General features: G+C 54.9%; 5 protein-coding genes across 5 annotated transcripts; 2 read left to right on the top strand and 3 right to left on the bottom strand.

Annotated features, from left to right (window-relative positions):
• Positions 1–716: 716 nt before the first annotated feature.
• On the bottom strand, positions 717–1630 carry COL26b_002627 (uncharacterized protein; the record flags this gene model as incomplete). Its single annotated transcript, XM_053175542.1, has 2 exons — positions 717–1229; positions 1283–1630. The coding sequence occupies 2 exons, from the start codon at positions 1628–1630 to the stop codon at positions 717–719; spliced, it is 861 nt and encodes a 286-aa protein (XP_053040546.1).
• A 12582-nt stretch (positions 1631–14212) lies between these two features.
• Positions 14213–16464, bottom strand: COL26b_002626 (uncharacterized protein; the record flags this gene model as incomplete). Its single annotated transcript, XM_053175541.1, has 3 exons — positions 14213–14508; positions 14630–16277; positions 16345–16464. 3 exons carry the CDS (start codon positions 16462–16464, stop codon positions 14213–14215), a joined length of 2064 nt encoding a protein of 687 aa, XP_053040545.1.
• Positions 16465–19446: 2982 nt separating this feature from the next.
• COL26b_002625 (uncharacterized protein) lies at positions 19447–20945 on the top strand (the record flags this gene model as incomplete). Its single annotated transcript, XM_053175540.1, has 2 exons — positions 19447–19913; positions 19967–20945. 2 exons carry the CDS (start codon positions 19447–19449, stop codon positions 20943–20945), a joined length of 1446 nt encoding a protein of 481 aa, XP_053040544.1.
• Positions 20946–22026: 1081 nt separating this feature from the next.
• On the top strand, positions 22027–23556 carry COL26b_002624 (uncharacterized protein; the record flags this gene model as incomplete). The annotated part of the gene is made up of 1 exon (XM_053175539.1): positions 22027–23556. The coding sequence occupies one exon, from the start codon at positions 22027–22029 to the stop codon at positions 23554–23556; it is 1530 nt and encodes a 509-aa protein (XP_053040543.1).
• Positions 23557–23895: 339 nt separating this feature from the next.
• Positions 23896–24337, bottom strand: COL26b_002623 (uncharacterized protein; the record flags this gene model as incomplete). The annotated part of the gene is made up of 2 exons (XM_053175538.1): positions 23896–24098; positions 24226–24337. 2 exons carry the CDS (start codon positions 24335–24337, stop codon positions 23896–23898), a joined length of 315 nt encoding a protein of 104 aa, XP_053040542.1.
• Between the last annotated feature and the right edge of the window lie 268 nt (positions 24338–24605).

Here is a 24605-nt window from a genome sequence, read left to right as displayed (position 1 = left end):
TGAGATCTCGAGACTCTCGATGCGTACGTAGCCGCTGTCACTGTGACATTCTCGTGTTGTCGGCGACTGCGATGATGGTTTGATCATTCGAGGGGTAATGTCGCCTTGGTCCCGAAAACCTGGGATCTCTGCCTGCTCTCCTGCCTGCTCTGCCTGCCGTGCCTAGTTTTGACGAGTCTGTTCCCCTCTCCTTGGTATCCCTGCGAGACTTACCCTAGCCGACGTATTGTTGTTTTCTGTGTGTTTATCAATAGGCAGGATGACGAAATAGGCAGGACAAGAGTCCACCACGATGATATCACATAGAAAAGGGGTCCATCGAGAGGTACAGAGTTCAGGTGGTCCAGTAGACCGTGGTATTGATCGTGTGGTGATGCATGCGTCCAAAATCTTGGGAATAAAAGTATGTACAAGAAGCATAAGATGTGTAAAATGATGATATGCATGTCCAACTAAAATTCAACCGACCCATCCCTTGCCGCTATTCCAACCGGGTATACCGTGTACCCCAACAAGAAAAAATTGAGTGATGGTATCTCTATCTTTACGGAGAAAAAAAAAACATTTCGACAATCTATCCGTTCGTTCCGACAGCTTTGGTTCCGAGAAAAGCATTGAACTCCAAAACCAATGACAGGTGGCTGAGAAGTAGAATGAAAACATGGCCAGCAAGTGTTGGGTGTTGAATGGTTGTGTAGATGTTGTCGTGGGCATATTTATGCAGCTTTTGATCTCTGCACGCGACTCCTGCTTTTGGCCTTTGCCGCTGAAGACTTTGCGATCTTTGCCACACGTCCACCGCTTGCGATGAGGCTCTCCTGTGTCTCTTGCTTCGTCACACGGGCGTTTTTGGGGTGCTGGAGACGCATTCTCTGCATCTCGTGGAGGGTCACCTCAGCATCCTCATCCTCAGGCTTGATGCCCCTGTGTGCGACGATCTCTTCCATCACTTGCGCCTGGTCCTCTTCGGTCATGTTCAACCTAGACTGTGCATCTTGGGCCGTAGACTGGCGGCGGTTGAGCTTCCTGCGGCGCCGGACGCTGACGCTGGAGTCTAACGGCGAGGGTTCAACGTGGACGTCCGCCCAGCCTAGTTCCACCATGCGAAGCTCGAGATCGTTACGGCCCCAGTGGGCGTATGCGCCGCCACCGAGTTCCTTGAACTTGGCGAAAACCCTCTGCATCTGCTGCTGTTCGTCAAAGAGGATGGCTCGTCGAAGCTTGTCGTCCTGTTCTAGATTAGAAAGTGTTTGCAGGAATCATAGAGGTCCTGATAACTCACATCTGTCGGGTGCCATGCGAGGTACGGAGCCCTTCCTCTGCTGCAAACCATCTGCAGACGCGGGATATCAGAAGTCGCATTGTACTTCCGGTTGTATTCGGCTGTGATCGTTGCCCAGATGCCACTTCCCTTTTGATCCTCCAGCTCAGCACGTCTTTGAAAGAGCCATCGTTCTTGGTCAGGGCAGCTGGGTTTGAAAATGAGCGTGGCTGGCTCGTCCTCTACAGACGAGCTTGAGGGCGACTGGTTGGGCTTAGGGGCGTCGTCTTCATCATCACGATTCCTCATACGAGCCAGCCTCCTTACACGGGGTTTTGTTTGTGGATCTTCTTCCGTTTCTGTTGGCATTGGCGTCTGTGTTTGAGTCTGCTGTCTCGGTTGCAGCCGAGGACTGGCAACTGGGCGCTCTATCTGTTGGCTGGGGTAAGGAAGCCCACCGTAGCTCGGTCGTCTCATTATGTCGTCTCTGTCTTGGAAATTGTGTTGTGATGGGTATCCGGTGGGTTGTGCGTTGATAGGAAATTGGTGGGCAGAGGGGTAGGGAGACTGGTGGGCCATGGTCAAGTCCGCTCCGTTCATCAGTGGATGCGACTCGAACATAACACCGTCTTGGGGAATGGGGTAGAAGTTCGATTGAAGCTGAGGAGACAAAGAGCCATGATCCGAGTCTGGCTGCCCGGAAACACCAAAAGAGCCGAAATCGGGGTACCCTGGAGGTGGCTCGGGGATTTCGTCTTTGATCTGCGGCTCGGCATGAAGATAGTTCTGTTCAAAATGGCCCTCTGGGTGCATGTTCATGGGCATCGGAGAAGCAGCTTGGCTGTGCGGAGCACTTAGATCGTAATGGTTGGTCCAGCACATCCTGTTGTTTGCGGGCGGACTGGAGTGATACATGGTTGCTGTTGCGGCGGGGTGGTGCATGATTTTGACGTTTTGATGGATGGAAGGCGGCGAGCTGATGCCGGATGGCGGAGTCAAGAGATGATGCGGCTCGTTTTGAGTAACCTTTGACTGGTTAGATTCTATGGGTTGGGCACGCCACTTCCAATGATGGATGTGACGCAGGTGATTGCAACTTACGTTGAAGGGAGGACTGTTGTTAAGGTCTGGGTAGTTGTTTGTGAGAGCCTGGGGCACTGGAGAACACCTTTGGGATACGGGGTCTCTATATCCGTCTTGTTGATGATCAATGTAGTGTTGGTCTGACATGGCGAGGTGAATATCTGGAGACGAGTTGCCACAGCAATGGTAGGTGATGATTGCTAATGTTCAATGTGTTGTTGAGAGACGTCTCGAGGGCTGGTGTGATGTCGGTCCACTCCTCGAAGGCGCATGTGCGTTGTTGTGTGTGTGATGTGTTGTGGTTCAGAGAGGGGGGAAGGCAGGTTAAGAAGTAGTTGAAAAAGCAACTCAAGTCAGCCTTTCTGGACCGGGGCGTGTCTGAAATGTAAGGTAGGTAATGGAGGAGGAGAGCCTCGCGATGGCAGGAAGAAGGTCGCGGCCTATTAATGACGAGAGAAGTGGACAGCAATGGCCGATCAAAAGGTTTGGACTCTCTGCAGGGAAGGTCCGTCTGAGGGGACTGGGCTAGGTGGTCCAGGTTGAGCCAGCCCACTCTTTGGGACGACGCAGAGAAAGGCACAGTAGGCAGCGGGACCATCGCCGGGGTGGGTTGAGAAGTGACCGGGGGACCTCGATGCTGGAGGTACACGAGGTACTTGAAGCCGTTGTATACTGCACACGGGCCATGAGAGAGTCGCATGCGGGGACATGGATGGGGCTAGTTCACTCGCAGGCGATAGCCGCCCGGGGCTGTTGAGTGCGGGTAGCGGTAGGAGCGGGTCGATTTGAAAGCTGCACCGGGCTGCGGACGACGACGAGGAGAAGATGGAGCTTTGGGGGTGGACGAGGAACAGAAAGAGAGATAGAGCGGGGAGGGGGGTGTGTGCCCACACAACACCATGAACGAGGGGTGGTGGTGGAGGAGGAGGAGGAGGAGAGGCAGAAGGTCGAGGACTCGGCAGCAAGGGCAGAAGCCAGACAGATGGACAGACTGAGGGGAGAAGGAAAGATCCCAAGAGGTTACCAGTGCCAGCAAGAAGACGCAGTCGCGCAGTTGCAGACGCAAGTCAAGTCGCAGCGCAGCGTAGCCCAGTCAGGCCAGGCCACCGGCCAGGTCAGGTCAGGTCAGGTCAGCTCGAGTCCGTCTACATTCCCATTACAGCAAATGCACTCCATGTCTGTCTTCACCGACGCTGCCAGTGATCGCGGTGAGGACATAGCTGTAGCGTAGGTAGCGTAGCATAGCATAGCATAGCAGACTTTCTCCCAGGCACTCACTCGCCTGGCTTGCTTCGTCTGCGGCCGTCTCGAAGCGCCTAAACGATTGACAGGTGTGGGACGGGTGGGGAAGGAAACGACTGATAAGCAGGGCTCAGCACAGCAGATTCGGAGCCGGTCGCAGCATCCATCTCGGATACTGGCATACTACGACCTCGACTGCTTCTGTTTGGGGATCCGGACGACACACAAGACACGCCAGGCAGGCAAAGCAGGCAGCCATAGGCCGTAGGGCTTTGGGGGTGGCAAGGCGCGGGAGTTTGATGCCCGGATTGCAGCGAGAGAAGAGCAGCACATCACACTACCTTAGGCAGAGGAGGAGAACGGCACAGATGGCCAAGCCTCGAGCTGGAATGGTTGATCCGGGCCACTCACTACCAAGACTTTCACATCCCATTCTGCTGCACAGCTGTGCTTTACCTTGTCTCGCTTGCCTGTCCTGTCCCATGAAAGACACCGCACCGCCTTCCGGTCTCTTGCTGTGCCCATTTTGCAGTGGTAGCTGTGCCTCTTTTCGGATAATGCTTCCAGTCAAGCTGCGGTCCAGCGTGCTCGGGCCAGGATCTACCTATCCTGACGCGAATGGCGTGAATAGAGCGGCTGATGGAGTCTAACATAGATTAAATAGCCATTCTAGATGGGTATCCTTCATGGGTTCGCTCGCTTCAAGCCTATCCAGCAAGATCAGAGCGGGCGCATGGACAGAGCGTCGCTGTGCGAATGCGGCGCCCCAAACTTCTGTTTCTTGGGTTGGGCTGATGGTGCACGGTATGTATGGAGTTAGTAGTCTTGTAGGGCAGCCAGGACAAGGCAGGGGATGGTGATGTGGGAAAGACTCGGAAGCCAATTTCTGCGAATCTCCGGGCTGCGATTCTCTTGCCGCAATCAACGCAGACAGGGGTGTAGGGGGCCTTTGAAGAAATTAACAGTTTCCGCCGCAAAAGAGCATCAACATCGGGACCGCGTCCGCTGGCTCTTGAATATGGAAGACGGAGAGCAAGCCGGACCTATGACAGTTGCAATTGCGATGAAACGCAAATGATCAGACCCAGAACAATGCCAGCCGGTATGCAGATATGACCGGCGCAAGTAAGTGGTAACGGAGCACTGCAGATGTCGATGGAGTTGAAGGCAATGCAACTCGTTGTACTGCTATTTTTGAGCAGGCATTGTGACCGCATATCTGGATTCACTCCACATGTCCCATGGGGCGGATGAAGCAAAGATCCAAAGGAAAGGACTGATGTGTTCGGTAAATGTCGAAAAGCAATTCTACCTGGCAGCGGGCGGTGGAAGGCCAGCGCAAATGCAGATCAAGTCGCTGGCGGCGATGTATGAAGACGGAGGGGGGCATATTGTGACATTGGGGGCTATTCAGTCCGCACAATTTAAAACTTTACGCACGCACTACGGACGTAAACACCAAGGATGCCCGGATTAGCATGGATCGGCTTGACGGGGCAGTCCCGAGTTGCCGCTGACACGGAACACCTAGGGGATAGCAAGTTGAGAGATGAGGAAAGAGGGATTAGACTTGATCTTGGAGACAGAGCAGCAGCCGTTAGACCATCAACTTTGAGTGACTGGCTGCGAGCCTTGATTGACAGAAAAAGGTAAGACAAGAATGGGAGGAAGTTGGGAAACGGAGCATACAGTAATGATAGATGGCTACGCCAAGTTCGCACGTTATGCGTATTCTGCTCTGCACGTAATATACGTAGTATAAGTAGCCCAGTTCTTTGTATGCGTAGTGGCCAGGTCGTGGAGTATGCCGGTGGGCTGTGGATATTGTGATGAGATTTGTTCCAATGGCTGAACGAATGGTGGAATGGCTCTGGAAATAAGGCGGGTGGGAGATGGAACAAACAGAGCCTGAGAAAGGGTGACAGGGTATTGCCACAGATGGCGAGGGGGGGTTAAGAAGAGGGGAGAGAAAGAGACTCTGCTTCCCGCAGAGTGCGGTGGGAGGGAGGGACGGACGACCGTTGACGAGATTTCGGGAGACGATTCAGACTCAGTTTGGGGGTGGACATGGGTAAAAATCGACACACAAGTGCGAGCGCGTGGAGGTCGGGGCCAGAGGAGAAAGAGGCAGAGGGAAACGGCCGAGTGCCTCGTCCACGTCTGGACCCACTTTCCCGTGTGATTGGTGATTGGCAGGCCGTACGTACCGTAACGGCCTTTGGGGAACGGGGTCTAAGGTGCGGCTGTGGGTCTAGGGAGAGTGGAGCGGGTCTATGGCTCCACAAATTCCCCAATGCAGCAAATGCGTTCTCTTGGCATCTGCGGGTACGCAGCAGGTACTGACACCTACTCAGTACAGTGCATGGACTCAATGTACCTCCCATGTCTCTCTTCAGGTCCTGCCGTTCCCGAGAACGACATGCCCTACGGCAGGCACGAAGATACACTACAACAAATGGGCAAACGAAAGAGCGGGCAAGGTGAGGTACCTACCCAGTAGCCGGCGGAAGGCAGCTTCTGCAGCCGGGTCCACTGACGAGGTGGACTGGAGGCAGTCAGGTAAGGTAGAAAGTGCACACTGTAGGTATCCCGCAGCTGTGAATAACTAAGGTATTCGTCAGGAAGGCATGAAGGACGGGACAATGTACGATACCTCGGGGCTCGTCCCTATGCCATGGTATACTGCTCAACCCGACAACCAGAAACCTCTCATGTCAGCTCATTACCAGATTGAAAAAGAAACAAAAGGACCAGGGCGATCCCTTGCTGGTGCAGCTTGCACTTACGCGGTACGCAGCTGCAGACCAGCTGGTTGAACTGTGTACTGCTGCAGTGTTTCGACTCCTCCCATGACATCGAGTCTCCATGGCCTGTCCACTTGTCGGTCTCGGCATCCAGCTTGTTGCTCATTTCACTGTCGATCGAGGCCCCTTGATGACGACAGTGCCGGTCCGGTCAGGCTCGCGATGCGGAGGCTTGACTGTGCCTCAGCAACCCGTCTTTACGGCCCAAACAACAATCACAAGCATATCTGTAGCGGCGCGGGTCTTGCAACAGAGGACAGAGCAAACGAACGGGTACTGAACGGATAGAGGCGGGAACCGTCCGTCCGATCTCACGGGCCCATGGGATGCCGCTGCCCGGCACGATCTGAGATCCACGTTGTGCGGTGAGAGGGTCACGGCATAATCTGGGCTATTGGTGCTGACACAAGGCGTTGGACTCCAGATACACAACCTGTGCATTCTCGAGTCCTCGACAGCCCACACATGCTGCCGCACTGAGCTGCGAAAGATACATGCGGCGCATGATCTGAGCTGGCAGGTTCATACTGCGTAGGTTACGATGGACTCAGAAGCCGAAATGAGGAGGGCCTGATACTGAAGGAAATGGTTGATAGCATTTTCCTTCCCCACATATCCGGTTCAGCATCTCCAATCCGGACCAATACACGGCATAGAGTGACTTCTACTCCTTGCCCTGGGGCCTCATTGGGGAAGGGAGGAAAAAAGGCAAAAGCAGGGAATCATGGGGTGACTTTCTGGCTGAGACGCAACCCTCGAACATGCTCTGATTGAAGAAGAAGAAGAACAATGTGTACCTGCTGGGCATGTCCACGTAGCTCTCTGCAAAGAGCAGAGGAGAGCGACTGACAATTGGCTTCAGGAGGGGGGCCGGAGGAAACCCCCAGTTGTTTTGCGAGGAACGCTACTCGTCACTCGACCACACCACCGCGATGCACGGTGGAAGCGAACAAATCATGAGTCTCAAAATGTTACAAGGACATGGGCGAACCAGACTGTCGGGTCGAGACCAGGATGGAATGGGCAGTGATTCGAAGTCTCGAGGCACACCCCCCTCCCCGTCTGCGTCCGACGAGTTTCTCTGAACAGCACACCCCAGTTTGGCGCCTTACCATTTGGGGCCTAAGATTCGGAGCTCACCCTCAGTCACCTCAGTCGCAGTCACAGTCCCGGTGGAAGTACCTAAGTACCTTACGCGCGCGTCTGCTTTTCCGTGATTGGCCGCGTTGCGAAGTTTAAGCGAGGATCAACTACTCATTGGACAGTGCGCCTTGGGCGGTCGATGGAGGCCGACTTCGACGGCCAACAAAGCCACTTCCAACAGACGAACACCATCACCAACATACGCCGAACGAGAAAGCCAGTTTGTCGACTTCTTCTAACCGCCATCTCACGCCCACCCACACCGGCACACACGCTTGCTTACACGCCGCCATCTTCATCACTCCCGTCATCCGTCTCCCACGTCATGCGGGTCGATGCTGCAGAACCCGCCGCCCCCCAGTTGCGATGCTGAGGGTGGTGGTGGTGTTGCTGGTGCTACTGCTGCTGATGCTTCCGTCCGGTCGTCGGATTCTGCGATCGCCCTAGATGCGGATACCGCCAATGTCAGAACCCTGCTGCCAATACGCTCAAGTCCAACAGACGATGTGCTGGACGAATGGTTGTGCCATTCTGTGCCGCCTTTCTCGTCCCGGTCCTGCCTCGTGGTTCACGACGGTACCTGCAGATCTGTTCTATGGATAGGTGCCGACACAGAGGGCTGAGTTGACATCTGGTTCTAAGCCTGCTCAGCCTAGGTCTGTGCCTCAATGGACACTTTCGGCTCTTCTCTCGCCGCCTTTGCCTCGTCTTTACTCATTGCCGGTCAATTTTACCGGTTTGACGATTGCTGTGCCCATGCAGCACTGCGGCCAGGCCCAGAAAGCGGCCCAAAAGTCGCCAGAAAAGTCGCCAGAATCGAGATGCGGTGCTGACAAGCGGGACGACACCACAGCGGCCCGGCCTCAGGTCAACAGACCCGTGAGACCCGAGTCCGCCCCCGGCTATCGGTGCAGCAGGCCGTCGTCTGCTCGACCAGGGAGAACCTGCCGATGAATATCAGCCTGATAGGGAAGTGAGTGCAGCCTCAGCCTGCATTCCTCTGCAATTTTAGCGCCCAAGTCGCATATTCCGTGGCCCCCATTGGCCCTCAAGACACATCACCCCGCTGCTCGCGTTTGTCACCGGTCTGCGACGCGGTTGTGAGTCTCTTTTCTCACGACCTTGGTCGGCCTCAAGCAAACACCGCCTTGCAGTCTCTTCAAAACTGGCCTCCTGACGTTGCATTATGCACACGCAAACTCATGCAATTTGAGCGCTACCAGTCTGTCGGGCCAGAATGAGAGCCAAACGGTATTTCGGCAGAACTTCAACTGGTCCTCCTGGTTATCCCAGACGACGGTACCATGACACTCGTCACAAGTCCCCCCCTCTAGACCTAGATAAGCATCTCGTCTGATCACACCTGTTGGAGGAAGCAAACCGACCATGGCTGGCGTCAAGAGCTCGTCAAAAGCACCTATCAGGAGCAGTCTTCGTGCCGCGAATTTCACCATTATCATGCTGCAAAGCACTAGCTCTCTGAATGCCCTCGCCAAGCTCGCTCACCCATGAGCTTGATGGCCCCAGCCAGATGACGAATTGGTCCGAGGGGGGCAGAGGACGCTCAGGCTTTGGCGATCTTGCCGCACACCTGGTCTTCTCCGTCCGAGATTTCCAGTGGGAAATGGTCCGATGACACTCACTGTCTGCACCGTGCAACCCCGAGACTCCACTGCTCTCCGCAGTCAACGAAGTATAAGGTCCTCCCAAACATGGACTGGACTTGCAGAGGCCCCTGGTGCACTCAGAGGACATTTCGGAAGTACGAGTAGATACGCCACGAGACTTTCTTTCCCCTCCTGGGCTTTTCCATGTATCAAGCGATCCACACCCAGGTCTAGAGGCGGCCAGTCCTGCCCAGGGGCTCAGGCTTTTCATGGCTAGAAGCACGCAAATCGATGGATGTTCAGCCATCCACAGCCCTCGAGTCACAGCGAGCCATCCCTTACAGCGCAATGGTGCCAAATGATACAAACTTGACTGCTCTTTCTGGAAGAACCTGCAGCAATGACAGCCGCCGGCTGGACGGCTTCACCACACCATCCTCTTGCCTCGAGTAGGTGGTGAAAAAAGCCTCCCGCACTGGCGGACAGTTTTGTGCACACAGATACTTTTCAGAACGGCACGCCTCCTCCTCCTCCTCGTGGGCCCTCCTGAAGTTGCCGGCCAATCGAGCGACGTTTTGGAGAAGCAAATCACCCATCTCCAGCAATGCTGGTCCCCGTAGACTGCCGTTACCCATCCCTGGCACCCACGAATCATGGGCTACACATCCAGCCGAGCCGTGATGAGAACCTGCTACTGTTAGCGAGGGCATCGCATAGACTAGAGCCCTGGCCAAAAGGGGGGCGTGGTAATACTACAACGCCGCATCTTCTTCCACGCCGTGGGAGAGCTCCTATGGCTGGACTAGCCCGAGTGGACAAAGGCGGGCGTTAGGCCTCGCTGGTTGCGTCCGTAAGGATGTTTTCCGCTTGTTCGAATTTGGAACAGTGGCAAAACGGTCCCGTGGGTGAAAGAAGTTCATTCCAACCCCCACCCAAAAGGCCAAGCTCTGTGGACGTCCAAAACGTAGAATGAGACAAGAATTCCTTGAAGAAACTCCCAGAATGTGCCACCACCTGCGTGATGGTGGCATCAGAAAAGGAGAGGGGCAAGAAAGCGATCCTAATCCTCCGGCACTTCAGCCTTTCAGGCGCCCCTTACACACTGCAGCCATCTCTGTAGAGATTCCATTCCCGTTCCACGGGCCGGCGGCGGTAGCGTAACGGCCGTAAATCGAATTCCTTCGTTTGTTTCGAAAGCCGCCGTTGGTTGGCGTAAGAGCTTGCTACGCCTCTGTGGAGATCAATCAGCACTCTAATCTGCACAGGACTTCTGAATGGACGACCTTGGTGTAGAAGCTGAGATGCGTTCGAGGCTACGTTTGGCGAATCAGTCTCGATTCCGATCCCCTCCTAGCAGGACCGGCGATCGCCTGGCTGTTCCGTCATACGACCATGTCAAGCTTTACCACCAGGGTTTGGTTCGACGGGAAGATGATGACACTGAGTGAGGCCAAAGGAAAAAAGCACCGCCCTTGTAAGGCGTATTTTACAGATTAAATCGTCTTCTTAGAGCGCAGCGTTGACGTTGTTTTCCACCGGGCCGTCACAAGGAGGCCACAAAAGAGGCCCGAAATTGCGGCCAAGTGTCCTGCAAAGCCACCGGCTCGGCCGGTTCAACGGTCGTCGCGGATAGCAGCGAATGAGAAAACGGCCGCATACAATTGGAGACCTCTTCAAGTTCGACACTCTTTAGACAAGCGCGATTTGAAAGACGAAAGAAGAAAAAACCGCTTCTTCTCATTAAGGGTCGGGCCAAGTAGTTGCTGTAGTAGCTGCGGAGGGACCGATAATCGAGTCGATGGTCACCCTCCCCGAGAGTAACATGTGTTATGTCGCAAAACGCTGTGCCTTCCTTCCTATGCACCCCAATAGGCCGGCTGCAGCTCTGACGCTCGTCAGAACTGACTTGCTTCTGTCTCTTCCTGTGTGCGTGGTCTGCTGTGATTCTACAACTTCTCCAGCTCCCAGCAAGCACTCGCAGGTACCGCCGGTCGCTTTGAAACCACAGCTTGTTTGTCTCCCTTCAGCTCGTCTGCAGGAACGAGGCACACATGATGGCATTGCCATATACCTCTTTTTCTTACCCTATTTCTATTCTCCAAGTTCATTCGCTGCGATGCTGGTGAAAAAGCGTGGCGGAGCCCCCAGTACGGCGGAGGCTGTGAAAAAAAAACAAGAAGGTCTCTTGCAAGGGGCACGACAACCAACCAACAACCGCGAGAAACGACCAACAGGCCCCCAACAAACCAAACCTGCTGCGGGAGAAATCCACGTTTCTGACGATGAATCGACGAAAAAAAATCCTACACGCCCCAAGCTTCCTCGGGCCCCTCGTCGAGGACCACGCCCACATCCACATCCACATCCCACACACAACCACCCTATGTCCTTCTCGGATTTTGATCTCTTCCACCAAGTGAACATCACAGCCCCCTCTCCTCTCCACTACGATCGAGAATAGCACGAAGACGAAGCAGTGCCCGCAATCTAAGGTTGTTCCCGGCCGCCACTCCCGCCTTCGAGCACGCGAACCAGTCCACCTGATGTGTGTGTCTCGCCCGTTTGAACAAACCATCAGAGCAGCTTCGGATAGCCTCACCACCCTCCCCTCGTCGCGAACAAGACCAGCCATACCGTGGTGTACCTGACAGATAGCTTCCTCCCAGCCCCCACGATGACTCAATAGCCAACCGTTGATCGAAGCTACTACCCCTCGACTCCTCGACTCCCCACGCATGCCTCTTTCGAGCGGAGACAGAGCCTGGGTACAGGCTCCGAACGAACGAGGCAGTGACGTCGGGCCCCCTTGGAAGCCTCACACCGCTCGAAGAAACAACATTGCCTCTCCCCCCGGTCCTCCGTCCTCTTCCCCGGGGAGCAGCAGACGTGCCATACACTGCCCCGTTCCGTACCCCTCGACGTGAGACCATACGTCCGTAGCTAGAGACAGATAGAGAGAGCCTCTCCATACTCTGCACTACCTCCACGATCCGAAAAAAGAAGACTGAAAGTCAGCCTCGCCGGGCTGTGTACAAGCAACTTGCCTTGCCTCGCCTCGCTTCTCCTCACCAGCTCCCACCAACCATTGCCGTCCGTCCCTCACCCCGCATGGTCTCAATCTCGCGTGACGAGAGTCTACGGGGATGAAACAAGCGCTGCGCAGCGGCTCTAGACATGGGAAGCAATCCATCCCCACGAGGGGGTTGGTGGAGGAGAAGGATGGGAACCTGAGATACTTCTCGAGGTTGTACACATACACATGGAAGCAAGGAGTCGGAGTTGGTTCTTGGTGATGCGAAGCCGCAGCACCGATGGGTCCAGGTCCAGCCTTGCCCGATAGATTTTGCTTTGCCCGTCCTCCGCCGGCGAGAGGTTCATCGAGGGCCCAGCGGTGATGGAGTCAAATCTACGGCGGCCCATCACGGCGGCCGGCTAACAAGTCGGTCCCTGGCGAATGGGAATCGAGTGTGCCGGTTTCCCGGAATGAGGCCAAATGAAGCTGAAGAACGAGGAACCTCCCCCAGGGCCCAATGATCGTTTGATGACGGCTATTTTCCTGTTGTTGGACAACTCGCAAGCTCTCGACATCCATGGACCATCACATGCCTCGTACTGGTAGTAGTTGTTGTTGCTGTTGCTCTTGCCGTCGTTTGTAAACTGGAACAACTCTGAATGGATCCGGGCGCAACATTGCTCTGGTGATTTGCTCCCCAAGGAGACAAATCACAGAGGCCAATTTCGCAACTGCTACGTCGGTGTGAGCCATAGAGTTCAACCCATTCTGCAAATCTCGTGATGGTGATGTCTCGGCAGTTTGGAAACCTCTCGTTGTCGAGCGAATCACGCGCCCTTGATCGCGACCCGTTGTTCCTCCTCTATCAAAGGGGCCTCTGATCTGTACAAACTCCACGACCATCGTCCGTTGGATTTCCCCTCCCCCTAGGTGAGATTGTCTGCCGCGCCCTTCCGGCAACAGTCGAGTCAGCATGTCCATAGCTCGGTGTGACTAGTTGATGCCTTTGGACTCACTCAGTCGGCGAGGATGTCTTTGACAGGCACCAAACACCAACATGTCGTTGGGGATACTGTCAGTCATGACTTGAGTCACCGCCGCGGACCTCGCGTCTCCCTTCACTTCACCGATCCCTTCACTCTGATCCGTCGTCACGCGAATGCGGCAACCGTCCCTCCCCCTTTGACTCACGTCACGGGTGCGGTGTCGTTGGGTTAACCGTTGGGTGACCCAGCCATGTTTCACCCTCATCTCCCACACAGAACACTAAGCAACTAGTCCCTTGGTGGAATTGGTCCAGGTAGGTTGGAACGACTTTGAATTAAACATTGTGGAATTCAATAACGCTACAGCTAACTACATCTTGTGTGACGAATCAAGTGTGTACCCATGGGGAAAAAAAGCCCTGCTCCCGCCGTTGCTGATGCCTCGATGGTTCCCAGAAAGAAACGAAAACGAATACACTGTGACCTCCCTGAGAGAGGACTCGAGGAAAGTAAAGAAAACGATGAAACGTACAAAACAATAACGACCGCCCGCAGAGAAGCCGCAACCCGACGTCGACTCATCATGTCGTGGGGATCATTCGTCGACCATACGTGATTATATTGTCACCTCCAACAGTGACATACCAAACAACGAAACAACAGACGCATGACGCCGAACTTGGGTAGAGAATGGTTTCCATTCTGGGGCACCGGCAGCTGTGGCAGGCAAATAGCGTAACAGGAAAAATACGTGCCTTTGGGCACCAATGATGTATGTTCGGGGGGGTATAATCATCGTGAAACGACGACATCGCTCACCTAGGAGTGCGGAAGGATCGCCGAGAGCTGCACACCTAGTCACTGTATCCCCGGACCCCAAGAGGGGGCCCATCGCAACGTCTGCCAAGGGGCGTTTACTCACCCCGGTTTGACAAGCTGCGATTTCAAGCTGTGTACAGCTTTGAAACATCGCCCCCAACCTGCGGGCGTTCTCCTTTTGCCCCACGAGCCTTATGATTGCGTTGACGAACGACGTGTGCATATGAAATATACTGATTTCAAATGAGGACATCCTAGGCGCCCTCGACAGGCTGCACAAAGTTATAGCTGAAGTCCAGGAGGCCGTCCAGCATCCAGTGTTGCGGATCGAAGAAGTCGTAATTCGACTCGCCGTAGCTCATGCCGCCCAGCATGTTGTTCGTTGACTGGTTTCCGAGTCCACCAGAGGCTCCTGGGGTGAGGGCTCCATTGGAAGCGAGCATGCTGTTCGCTTGCAGTCCTTGGGTTGCCGGCATAAGAGTGCTGTCCAAATGGGTCGATGACGCCGAGGACTCGTTCGCTGAGTCTGGATTAGTAGGCTGCTTCAGGGCTATTTGGGGTGGCACGTAAGTCAGTCATCACAGTCACACCGAAGCAGAGACCTGGATGCAATGGCTAGGGCGCAAAAGGGGAGAAGGGGCTGGGGGTTTTACCATCGAGTGACCCTCTACCTTGGGCCTGATACTCTTCTCTCCATCTCCAGACGGAGTCAAAAACGAGACTCATGCTATGGCGACATCGCACCTTGAGCTGCAGTGTATCGTCAATGAGAAGCGGAGAATCATCATTGTCGAAGGATTGGTTGTTGTCGAGTCGGGCTCCATTCCACATTTGCACCATCAGCTCGGCGAGGCGCCACTGAAGATCATTGTTCACGACGCTTGTCGCGCGAATGGCGTTGATGGTCTGGTGGAACAGGTTGCGCCCCCGGTCAAAGTCGATCGTCTTCGAAAAGAAGGACCGCATGAGCTTCAGGAGAGCGAAGCCGGCCGCAATCAGCATCTGCTGGATGTAGTTTGTTGCATAGAGCAGAATCTGCCCAGGTGAGTTTTGCCCAGGCGATGTGACCTTGTCAACCTCTAGGATATTGTCGAGAAAACTTGTCGTTGCTCTCCAGAGACCCATCAAGTCATCGATGTATCCAGGAGTTGTGCTAGAGTCGAAAAAGCCAGCCAACCGCAAGTGAAGAGCAGCAGCTCTCATGTGCAAGTTGACGATAGGACCCAGATGCTGGGAGAGGATCGAAGCTTGCAGTTCGTTAAAGTCCTTACGGTAAACTCTCATCAACATGGCTCGATGCTCGTCCCCGGCAACTCCTCTCGGATCACTGGCATTGCTGTACATCTCTTTTGAGACCTTGTCACAAAATCTCTCGACTTGAAGCCTGGCCTCGAGTTCAGGGGTCAGTCGGAATGGCCCGTCCTCACCCCGTCGAACGGCCAAGGTCCAATCGTAGAGGGTCGAAGCAGGCTGGCCGTAGCCAGTACCTATGCTTTGAGCGACAATGTTGCAGACGGCCCAGGTCTGGACGCGGTCATGAAGCTGCTCCTTGTTGAGATCCACAGACACGCGAGAGAAGTCTTGGCTGTGGTTTGGCCTGTGAAGACCAATGCCCGTCGCGACCTTCATCATGACACCACACAGGATATGCGTAGGGTCAGCGCTGGTTGTACTCGTGGGAAGGGGCCACGTGCACAGCAGGCAGAGAGCCTTGACGACGAAATAGCTGCTGGGCACGTCGCCAATAGTGGACCACAACAGCCGCGTCAGAGGGCCAGATATTGACGTTAATAGGTGTGTATCTGCGCTGTATCTGCGGGCTGCGACCGAGATGATAGACCAGAAGAGCAGGGAGTGCTGCTGAAAGTATTGATCGGGCGACTGCGTCGGGCTGAGAAATGGTAGAAACGGATGATAATATGCGAAGAACTCGTGGAAGAGCTGGTTGACCGAGTCTTCGGTCAAACGCACGTTTTCCAGCTCGTGAGTGTATCGTGGTAAGCTGTACGATCCTCCTCTTTTCAGATGTAACAGTGAGGAGACAGCTTCGTCGGAACCCATGAGGGACGGGTTCCGGGTGTGTGTGTAGACGCTCTGCGCAATGGGGGACTGGAGGTCCTCCTGGTCGTCCTCAACGGTGTAGCCCTGGTTTTGGGCGCGTGCGATGTTGCGGCGCAACCTCTCGATCTCCTTCTCCATCTCGGCATGTTTACTACGCTTTCCAATGCGCTTGAAGTTTGACTCGATCTTGCACTCGAGCTTGAGACGATTACACCTTGAGCAACTTTGGAAGGGATCTTGTACGACGTCGCATCGTAACTGTTCCAATTGGCGTCTCGTTAGCTACGTGACTCTTTCCGCTGTTGTGATGCTGTGGGTGACTCACCTTCTGCTGGCGGCACTCGTTGCAGGCGCGCTTAACACCTGGCTGGCGCTTCTTTGAGTCAGGCTCGCCGTCGTGGTCGTCGTTCCCAGCATTGCTACCGGGACTACTATCGAGGGCCATGCTGCTACGCTTCCGCTTAGGAGGACCGTTATTCGCATGCCTTGCGCTCACGGGGCTTGTGGGCGATACGGGCGTGGCCCCGCCGGCAGATATTATGGCCGGACCGTCCATGCAGGGCACCGGAGGGCGGAGGGTCGGTCGCGCTGAGACAAGACAAGACACAGACACAGCACAGGCGGGATTGGGGGACCCCTCCCGGGCCGGGCGTGGCGTGAGGTGCGAACGGAGGTCGCAGGAACGACTCGGCAATCGGAGATCTCTCGAATGGTGAGCTGGGCTCAAGCTCACTGGGGCGGCGGTCCGGTGTCGCGACGAGTGTGTTGAATTGTTGATGTGAGGTGGGAGCTGGTGTGGCCGAATGCGGAGGGCGGGGAAGTTTACAATTTTGACCTGAAGAGCGAGGCAAGAGATTTGCGGTGGCCCGGTGGATAAGGAAGGGACTTGGGGGCCATGGGGGTGCGTCTGACTCCCACTCGCTGTTTCTTTTTGGCCGTTGGAAGGCTCTCTTTGGGGGCGCTGATGGAGAGCGGTTGGCTGGTACGCGGTTCGTGATTGGCTGGATTGGGCTGCTGAGTCCTCGCTTCCCCGCTTGCAGCTTTCTGCAGCGGGCGGGGTCGAGAACCAGTACACTGTATGGAAGCCGTTCGCACCTGTCAGCTTCCCCAAACGGCATGGTGTCCGTCGGAGGATTAGCACCCGATTCTCACCGAGATAAGGTACACTTGGGCACCTGCCACCGCTGCTCGTGGCTGGAAGCCAGTGCACAGACATGTATGACACGCCCAGGAACTCGCGGGCAAAAAGGATAAGCATCGATAGCCAGAGACGTCATTACGTCCATTGAGACCGACTTCGCCCTCCGATATCGTTATCCCATCCCTCCAGATATCCACCCTGCCCGGCCTTTACCGCGTAATGCAGCTGGAGAAGAGTTCCACGACTCCGCTGGTTCCTGCTCTGGTGCCAAGCGTAAGCGCTCCATCTGTGACAGCACAGAAACCAAAAGTGGAAACTGCGGGTGTCAATTCGCATGTCCACAGTGCACTTGTCCTGTCTGGCAGCGCGATTCTTGGAATTGACTGGTCGAAAAGTGCAGTTGCGGTCGGAAATAATGGGGCCGGTGACTAAGCACTCACAGATGGGCCCACACTCGCAGCCCGCCAGTGGTATTGGACGATGGAGCTATGCATCAAGGTAGCTAGAACTCTTGAGCAGACAATCCCATCAGACGAACGGCTTTGTTCGACCCTGAATCCCCTCCGAGATCTGACTCGTGGCTGCTTTTTCCCAGCTCAAACCTTCGCTAGATTTCTTCGTCAGCAATACCGACAGCCTGGGACTGCTCTGCACCATCCTCATCTCTCCTTCCCCGCCTCCCAGCCTGAGCATTGAAAGTGCCATAATCCAAACATCATGTCCGAGCAAGCCGGAAAGCAGGCAGGGAAGACCCCGAAGAAAGTCGAACTTGCACTGCCACCAGTTTACCAAGGAAGCGGGTCATACACGGAAGCTCGCAGAGGAACCCGTGACGTGCATTTTGCCGTCCCTGGATCTGCATCCCGACGGAAGCCAGGTGAGGTGCTACTGTTGCAGGCGAGAAACGAAAACCAAAGCTAACGGCTGCAGTTGAGGTTATTCAAGTAGATACGACAGCAGTGCCTCAGCCTTTTCTTGACCCAACAGTGCTCAAAAAGTCGCAACAGTCTTAATCCGGCTTTTCATTGCCCAAAAGTGCAACCGCGCTTCCCGCATGAGGACAAAGTTACCTGTAGCCATTCGGCATCGTACAAAGGGCAAATGGAGACCCTTCTTTCTTGTCACTTGATATTGACGCCACAGCATCTCGTGGGCGAATGTGGCCTTGAGCTACACAAAGCGCCGCTGCCATGCCGAATCAACGCTCGACTGTGTGACTATCGAATGCATTTGCGATACGACCCGCGTATCAAGCGGTCGCAGGGACAGGTCTCACTTCGCGACAGTCTCATTCTTATTCTCGCCGTGCCAGGGTCGATTTACCCTCATAACACCAAAATGCGGACATGGTTTCATGGATGCAAAATCCATGTCGTGGTGACCCTCGCCGAAAACTCGGAGGCAGCAGGGTGGTCCCGCGACTCAATCGCGCGGGCATTGTGTCCCCAAGGGCGACTCGGAATCCGACCTTCCACTGGCCCTCGGTTGCTTCCGGCTTAACTCCTAAATACTTCAAAAGGACCCACTCACAAGGAAACAAGACGCCGGTGCCAAGCAGTTGGAATTGGGACATTTGCGTCGTTGCGGACGAGCATCTCGGGGAGATCGCGCCACCCATTGATAATTCAATTATCTCTGACCACCTTCAGTCGATGATTGGACGAGCAATTATTACAACCGTCGCTAGGGGCACTGCAGAGTTTCAGCTGCGCATACGCTGCAGAAATGTCGGTCCTGGACAAGGAATCTGTTTGATGGGCCCCTCCAACAGCGGCACAGCACACAGACGGATACGTACGCGGGCTTCCGGCCGGCGATGCGAACCAACTGGTCACACAAAATCGACGGATCCACTCCGGGTCCCTGTCCGTACCTCCCCCCGATCCCACACCCGGCTGGGATGCGCCCGGGGGAATCGCCCAACTGTGCTGAAGGATTCGGAAACAAATTGGTAATGACGGTCCTTTTAGGAATGCGAAGTCAGAAGCACCTGGCTAGGCAGTCTCAGAGTTTCTCGCCGTGCCCACTTTCCGAGTGCGGGGTTCCGTGCACTAGGCGTGGCTTCGAACTTCGGCATGTCGAAAGGGCAAGGGTCCAAAGGGCACCCAAAGTGTTCCATGTCGATCAGTGGCTAGTTCGGAGAGCTCTATAAGAATCAGGCTGAACTCCTCACTCGTGTAGCTTTGCAAAGGAATTCTGTCACATTTACTATCTCACTCCTTCTCAAAATCATCTTCAACCCTCTTCCGCCTCTCCGTCGACATACCTCACAATTAAAGTTCAGCCATGACGAACACAACCAATGGCTCGGGAGGCTTTACCGTCCCTTTCCTCATCGACGGAGAGAAGGTCTATCCTGAAAAGACTTTCGAAGTAGTGTCTCCCGCTACCGGAAAAGCTGTTCACAAGTGCGGAAGTGCCACTGAGAAGGATGCCATCGCAGCGGTTGACTCTGCCGCAAAGGCTTTCAAGAGCTGGCGCAAGACGACACCCAACGAGCGCAGAGACATCTTCCTGAAGGCTGCCGATATCATGGATGGCCGCAAGGAGGAGTTGTCGAAAATCATGTGCGACGAGACTGGCGCTGCCAAGGGCTGGTCTGATTTCATCCTCGGCCTCGGTATTGGCTGCTTCAGAGACGTCGCCGGACGTCTTGTGACCGTTGAGGGCACTGTCCCCGCAACCAGAGATCCAGACGTGAGCGCTATGGTTCTGAAGGAACCCTATGGTGTTGTGCTTGCTATTGCGCCTTGGTATGCCATCCTTATCGCGGCATGAGTGACGTATCAGCTAACCCCGCTGGCAGGAATGCGCCCTACGTCTTGGGCGCGAGAGCGATTGCGTTCCCAATCGCTGCCGGAAACACCGCCGTCTTCAAAGCTTCAGAGCTTTCCCCGCGTGTAATGTACGAAATGGCCGACTGCCTTCACCAAGCCGGTCTGCCCAAGGGTGTCCTGAACGTCATTGTTCACGAGCCCGCCAACGCCGCAGTCATCACCTCGTCACTGATCGCGCACCCCGAAATCAAGAAGATCAACTTCACCGGCAGCACCAACGTTGGCCGCATCATTGCTAAGCAGGCCGGAGAGCACTTGAAGCCCGTACTACTCGAACTCGGCGGCAAGGCCCCGGCTATCGTGTGGGAGGATGCCGACCTCGACCTCGCTGCCGGCCAATGCGCCGTTGGTTCATTCCTTCACGGAGGTCAGATCTGCATGAGCACAGAACGCATCATTGTGCACAAGAAGGTCTCCGAGCAGTTCCAGGCCAAGCTCTCCGAGTCTATCAGCAAGATTTTCTCATCAGAGGCTGACGCGCCTGTGCTCATCAACCAGCTTGCCGTCGAGAAGAACAAGAAGCTCATCAAGGACGCCGTTGGCAAAGGCGCTGCCGTCGTTGCTGGCAATGTCGAGGCAGAGGAAGTATCCAAGACGAGGATGCGTCCCATCGTCATCAAAAACGTCAACACTGAGATGGACATTTACAAGACCGAGTCTTTCGGGCCTTCAGTGTCACTTTTCGAGGTTGACACCGAGGAGGAGGCGCTGAAGATTGCCAATGACACCGAGTACGGTCTGACATCTGCCGTCTTTACCGAGAACCTGCGGACCGGACTTCGCTTTGCCAAGGAGATTGAGTCCGGCGCTGTTCACATCAATAACATGACTGTCCACGACGAGAGCGGCCTGCCCCACGGCGGAGTCAAGTCTAGCGGTTTTGGTAGATTCAACTCGATAGGTTTGGACGAGTGGGTGAGGACGAAGACGATCACCTACCGTAACTAGGTTTCTTCCACAGCGAAAATAGAATAATAATTACACTCCTAGAGTTGAAATTTTCAAAATTGGCGTATCATCATCTGCTCTAGACGTATCGCCGTGAAGTTTCCGCTGTGCTAGCTCATGGGTGCCAACACGTGGCTCGTCGCCTCAACGCTCCTCTTTTCTACCAAGACTATCGGTTGACTAGTTTAATCAACATTCCCGCTTTGGGTTGACACACGACGATCCTTAAGATCAACGGTTGAACCTGCATCTTTGGCTGACAAAGATCTGCGGGGGATTCTTCAGCAATTACACTATCAAAATCAAGCTCTGGGTCATGTCACACAGCCGATCGATTGCTGCAAGCTGTACCAATCGCCACGAGATGTGGTTGGCTCTAACAAGCAGACAGCCTCAAGTTGCCGAGGTTCCAAGCCGATGGCCGTTGAGGGCTCAGTGTGCGCGCTTCTCAGACAACAAGGTATGCCAATAGTCCGCCGTTGAGTGGGTCGGACGCTTAGCTCCGAAGCTTGTTGTCTCGAGTTCCCCTTCAGCATAGCCACTTTCTGCCAATGACCTTCTAATCGAAACCAACCACGCCATAGCTTTCCTGGCTGTCGTTGAAATTGGAACTGACTGATTCGGGGCAGTTGATGCTTGACTGATACTCAGATCCAGCGCTGCATGTTCTCCCGGCAATGGTCCCCTAACTCCCCGACCGTAAGAGCGACTGACACAGTCGGACTGTGGATCCTAAACTCCCCTAACTCCCCTGGAATTTCGACTTCAGATCGAAAAGACGTTGACGAGATCTTTCGAAATCCCATTTACCAAATATGCAAAAGATTCAACGGTGAGATGTGCGTCTAAACAAGGCTTGCTGCTTGCAAGATGAGGGTGGTGACATGGGAGTTCAGGACAATGGCCCCGTCCCGAATACTGATAAGATAAGCGACGAAATGGTCCGTGCCGCTCCCTGTGGGAATTTCGACGCTAGCGTGCTTGTGTGACGGAGCTGCAAGATCCTAGCATCACAATTTCGCGAGCTTTCAGACTTTCCTGTGTCAAATGGCATGACGTTCAATTGGCGACACTTTGCGCCATGCTTCCCGCACGGGCAATTCGACCAGCTCTTCGAGTGATCCCGAGTCTGCGAAATGCATCACTGAGACCTCAACCGCTACCAAAGAGATGGTACTCCGACAAGAAACCCGCCGCGCCCGCGGATAGCCCCGACGAGTACGACCATCGCAAGCTGGGCGTCCAGCAGGAGCTGTTCACCACGTCCGTCTACAGCCCCGGGTCCCCAATCTTCCTCCCCAACGGCACGCGAGTCTTCAATCGCCTGGTGGACTTTTTGCGACGGCAGTACACCCACTACGGCTTCGACGAGGTCATCACACCGAACATCTACAAAAAGTCCCTCTGGGAGGTGTCAGGCCACCTGCAAAACTATGCCGACGACATGTATACCGTCACCAGCCGTGCGCGCGCCGCCGAGGCTGCGGCAACGAGCTGCTGTGGTGATAGAGAGACCCCCCAAGAGGGCAAAGGTGCTGAGAGTCGACTGGCGGAGGGCGAGGACCAAGACTATGGCCTCAAGCCTATGAACTGCCCTGGGCATTGCCTCATCTTCGCCTCGAAGAACCGCAGCTACCGCGATCTTCCCATTCGTTACGCCGACTTCAGTCCTTTGCACCGGAACGAGGTCTCGGGCGCCCTCAGTGGCCTGACGCGCGTGCGACGTTTCCACCAGGACGATGGCCACATCTTCTGCCGACCGATCCAAATCAGGGAAGAGGTCTTCAAGACGCTCGACTTCATGAAGACTGTATACGGGGCCCTGGGCTTGGATTACTTTGATTTTGCGCTGTCTACCAGGCCGGCGGATCATTACATCGGCACCGATGCGGAATGGGAGCGCGCAGAGGCGCAGCTGCGCGATGCTCTTGAGCAGGCTGGGCTGAAGTACACGATCAAGGAGGGAGACGGCGCATTCTACGGTCCAAAGATCGACGTCATGTTGCGTGACTCTGACGGGAAGTCTCACCAGGCTGGCACCATTCAGCTCGACTTCCAACTCCCTCAAAGATTCGAGCTTGAGTATAGCGCACCCGCGCCAAAACAAGAGACTCAGGGCGTGCCATTGGAGGAAGTTGACGCGGCAGAGCTGGAGCAGAACGGCGTGGTGACGCCCGTACTGATTCACCGCGCCATCTTGGGATCCGTTGAGCGTCTGATGGCGCTTTTGATCGAGGAGTACAAGGGCAAGTGGCCTTTCTGGTTGAACCCACGCCAGGTTGCAATCTTGTGCCTCAACGACACGAAGCCTGTCTTGCAATGGGCTTCGGAAGTCAAGAACGTCCTGACGGGCCATAGTCATGATAGGGCAAGGCAGCCGCAGCCGACCGGCTTCGCAGTTGAAATTGATGCCAGCAAGCGGCCGCTGTCGAAGAAGGTTGCAGAGGCGCAGAGCAAGCAATACAGTCTCTGCGTTGTGGTGGGCCCCAAGGACGTCGAGAGCGGAACAGTTGCCGTGAGCGACCGGGGGGCCGGCTACAAGGGAAAGGCCAACATGACTCCCGGTGATCTGCTTGAAAAGATGAAAGAAATGGCGGCGACATACCAATAGACTCACAACTGTGTAAAAACGTGTACAATATACAACCCCTTCGATGAGGTTGGCTTGGCATTGGGAATTAAAAGTCATGATGCTATGATGCCAATGAATTCACAGCATGAAACCCTCCTTCATTAATCATTTCCGATGATCGCGCCATAAACCTGCTCTTACTACTCGTCTCCATCTCCGACCTTCAATGTTGTCAAAAATTGATGCTTGGCACGTTAGCGCATCATTATGTCGAACGCCGCAAAACCCCGTTTGCCAGACTATTTAATCAATGCACTGTAATCGCATTAGCACACGTGGAATAACGAGATGGGACGCTACTTGGGCTGACTGACTGATTCAGCGCTTGAATTTCTCGTCCACCTCCACGCCACTGTTCTCGAGGCGCTCAACCATGGCCCGCCGTTCCGCGAGTTGATCGCGCATGAACTCGACGGTCCTCTTCAGAACCAATCCCTCCGAGCGCCCCTGGCCCTCGAGGCCCGGGACCAATTCCGTCAACCTGTCAAAGCCCTCCCTGATCGCCTGGCGTCGCTTCTGCTCTGTTCGTAGAATGTAAGAATATGAGTTTCACGCCATGAGAGCGTCCCCGTCCTGAGTTTGCAGCTCTGCACGGGTGGTTGCGTTCTGTACGAATTGAAATGACAGGATTGGGGAGGGACTCCTTACCAGATGCGATGTGGTTCTGCTTCTTCTCGGCCTCGGTCAGGCGAGGCTTCTCCTCAGGCTGGTCGCCATCAGCGGCTCCTGACGGAGAATTGGACTTGTTGGGCGAGGACATGACGCGCGCAGGCAGGCGATGAAAGAGACGAATCGACTAACAGCGCAAAAAGGTCTCGATTACGTCGTGCAGATTCATGGGGGATGGTGTGTCGTCGAATCTGCCCGGGAGGGACCGCGAAGGCAGTTGAGGTAGTGAGGTAGGCAGTAGTGTGTGTTTCAACGATCACATGCGTTTACGTTTTGCGCCAGCAAGAAGACCCGGGTGTCTTATGAGATCTGAGTCCCCTTCCCCCCTTGCGCATTGTCGGACTTGCAGCCCCCCTGTC

Source organism: Colletotrichum chrysophilum, assembly GCF_026319265.1.
Source record: "Colletotrichum chrysophilum strain AFK26 chromosome Unknown scaffold_13, whole genome shotgun sequence".
Lineage (NCBI taxonomy): Eukaryota > Fungi > Ascomycota > Sordariomycetes > Glomerellales > Glomerellaceae > Colletotrichum > Colletotrichum chrysophilum.
The sequence above is the reverse complement of the archived record's forward strand: the minus strand, read 5'-3'. Positions and strand labels throughout refer to the sequence as shown.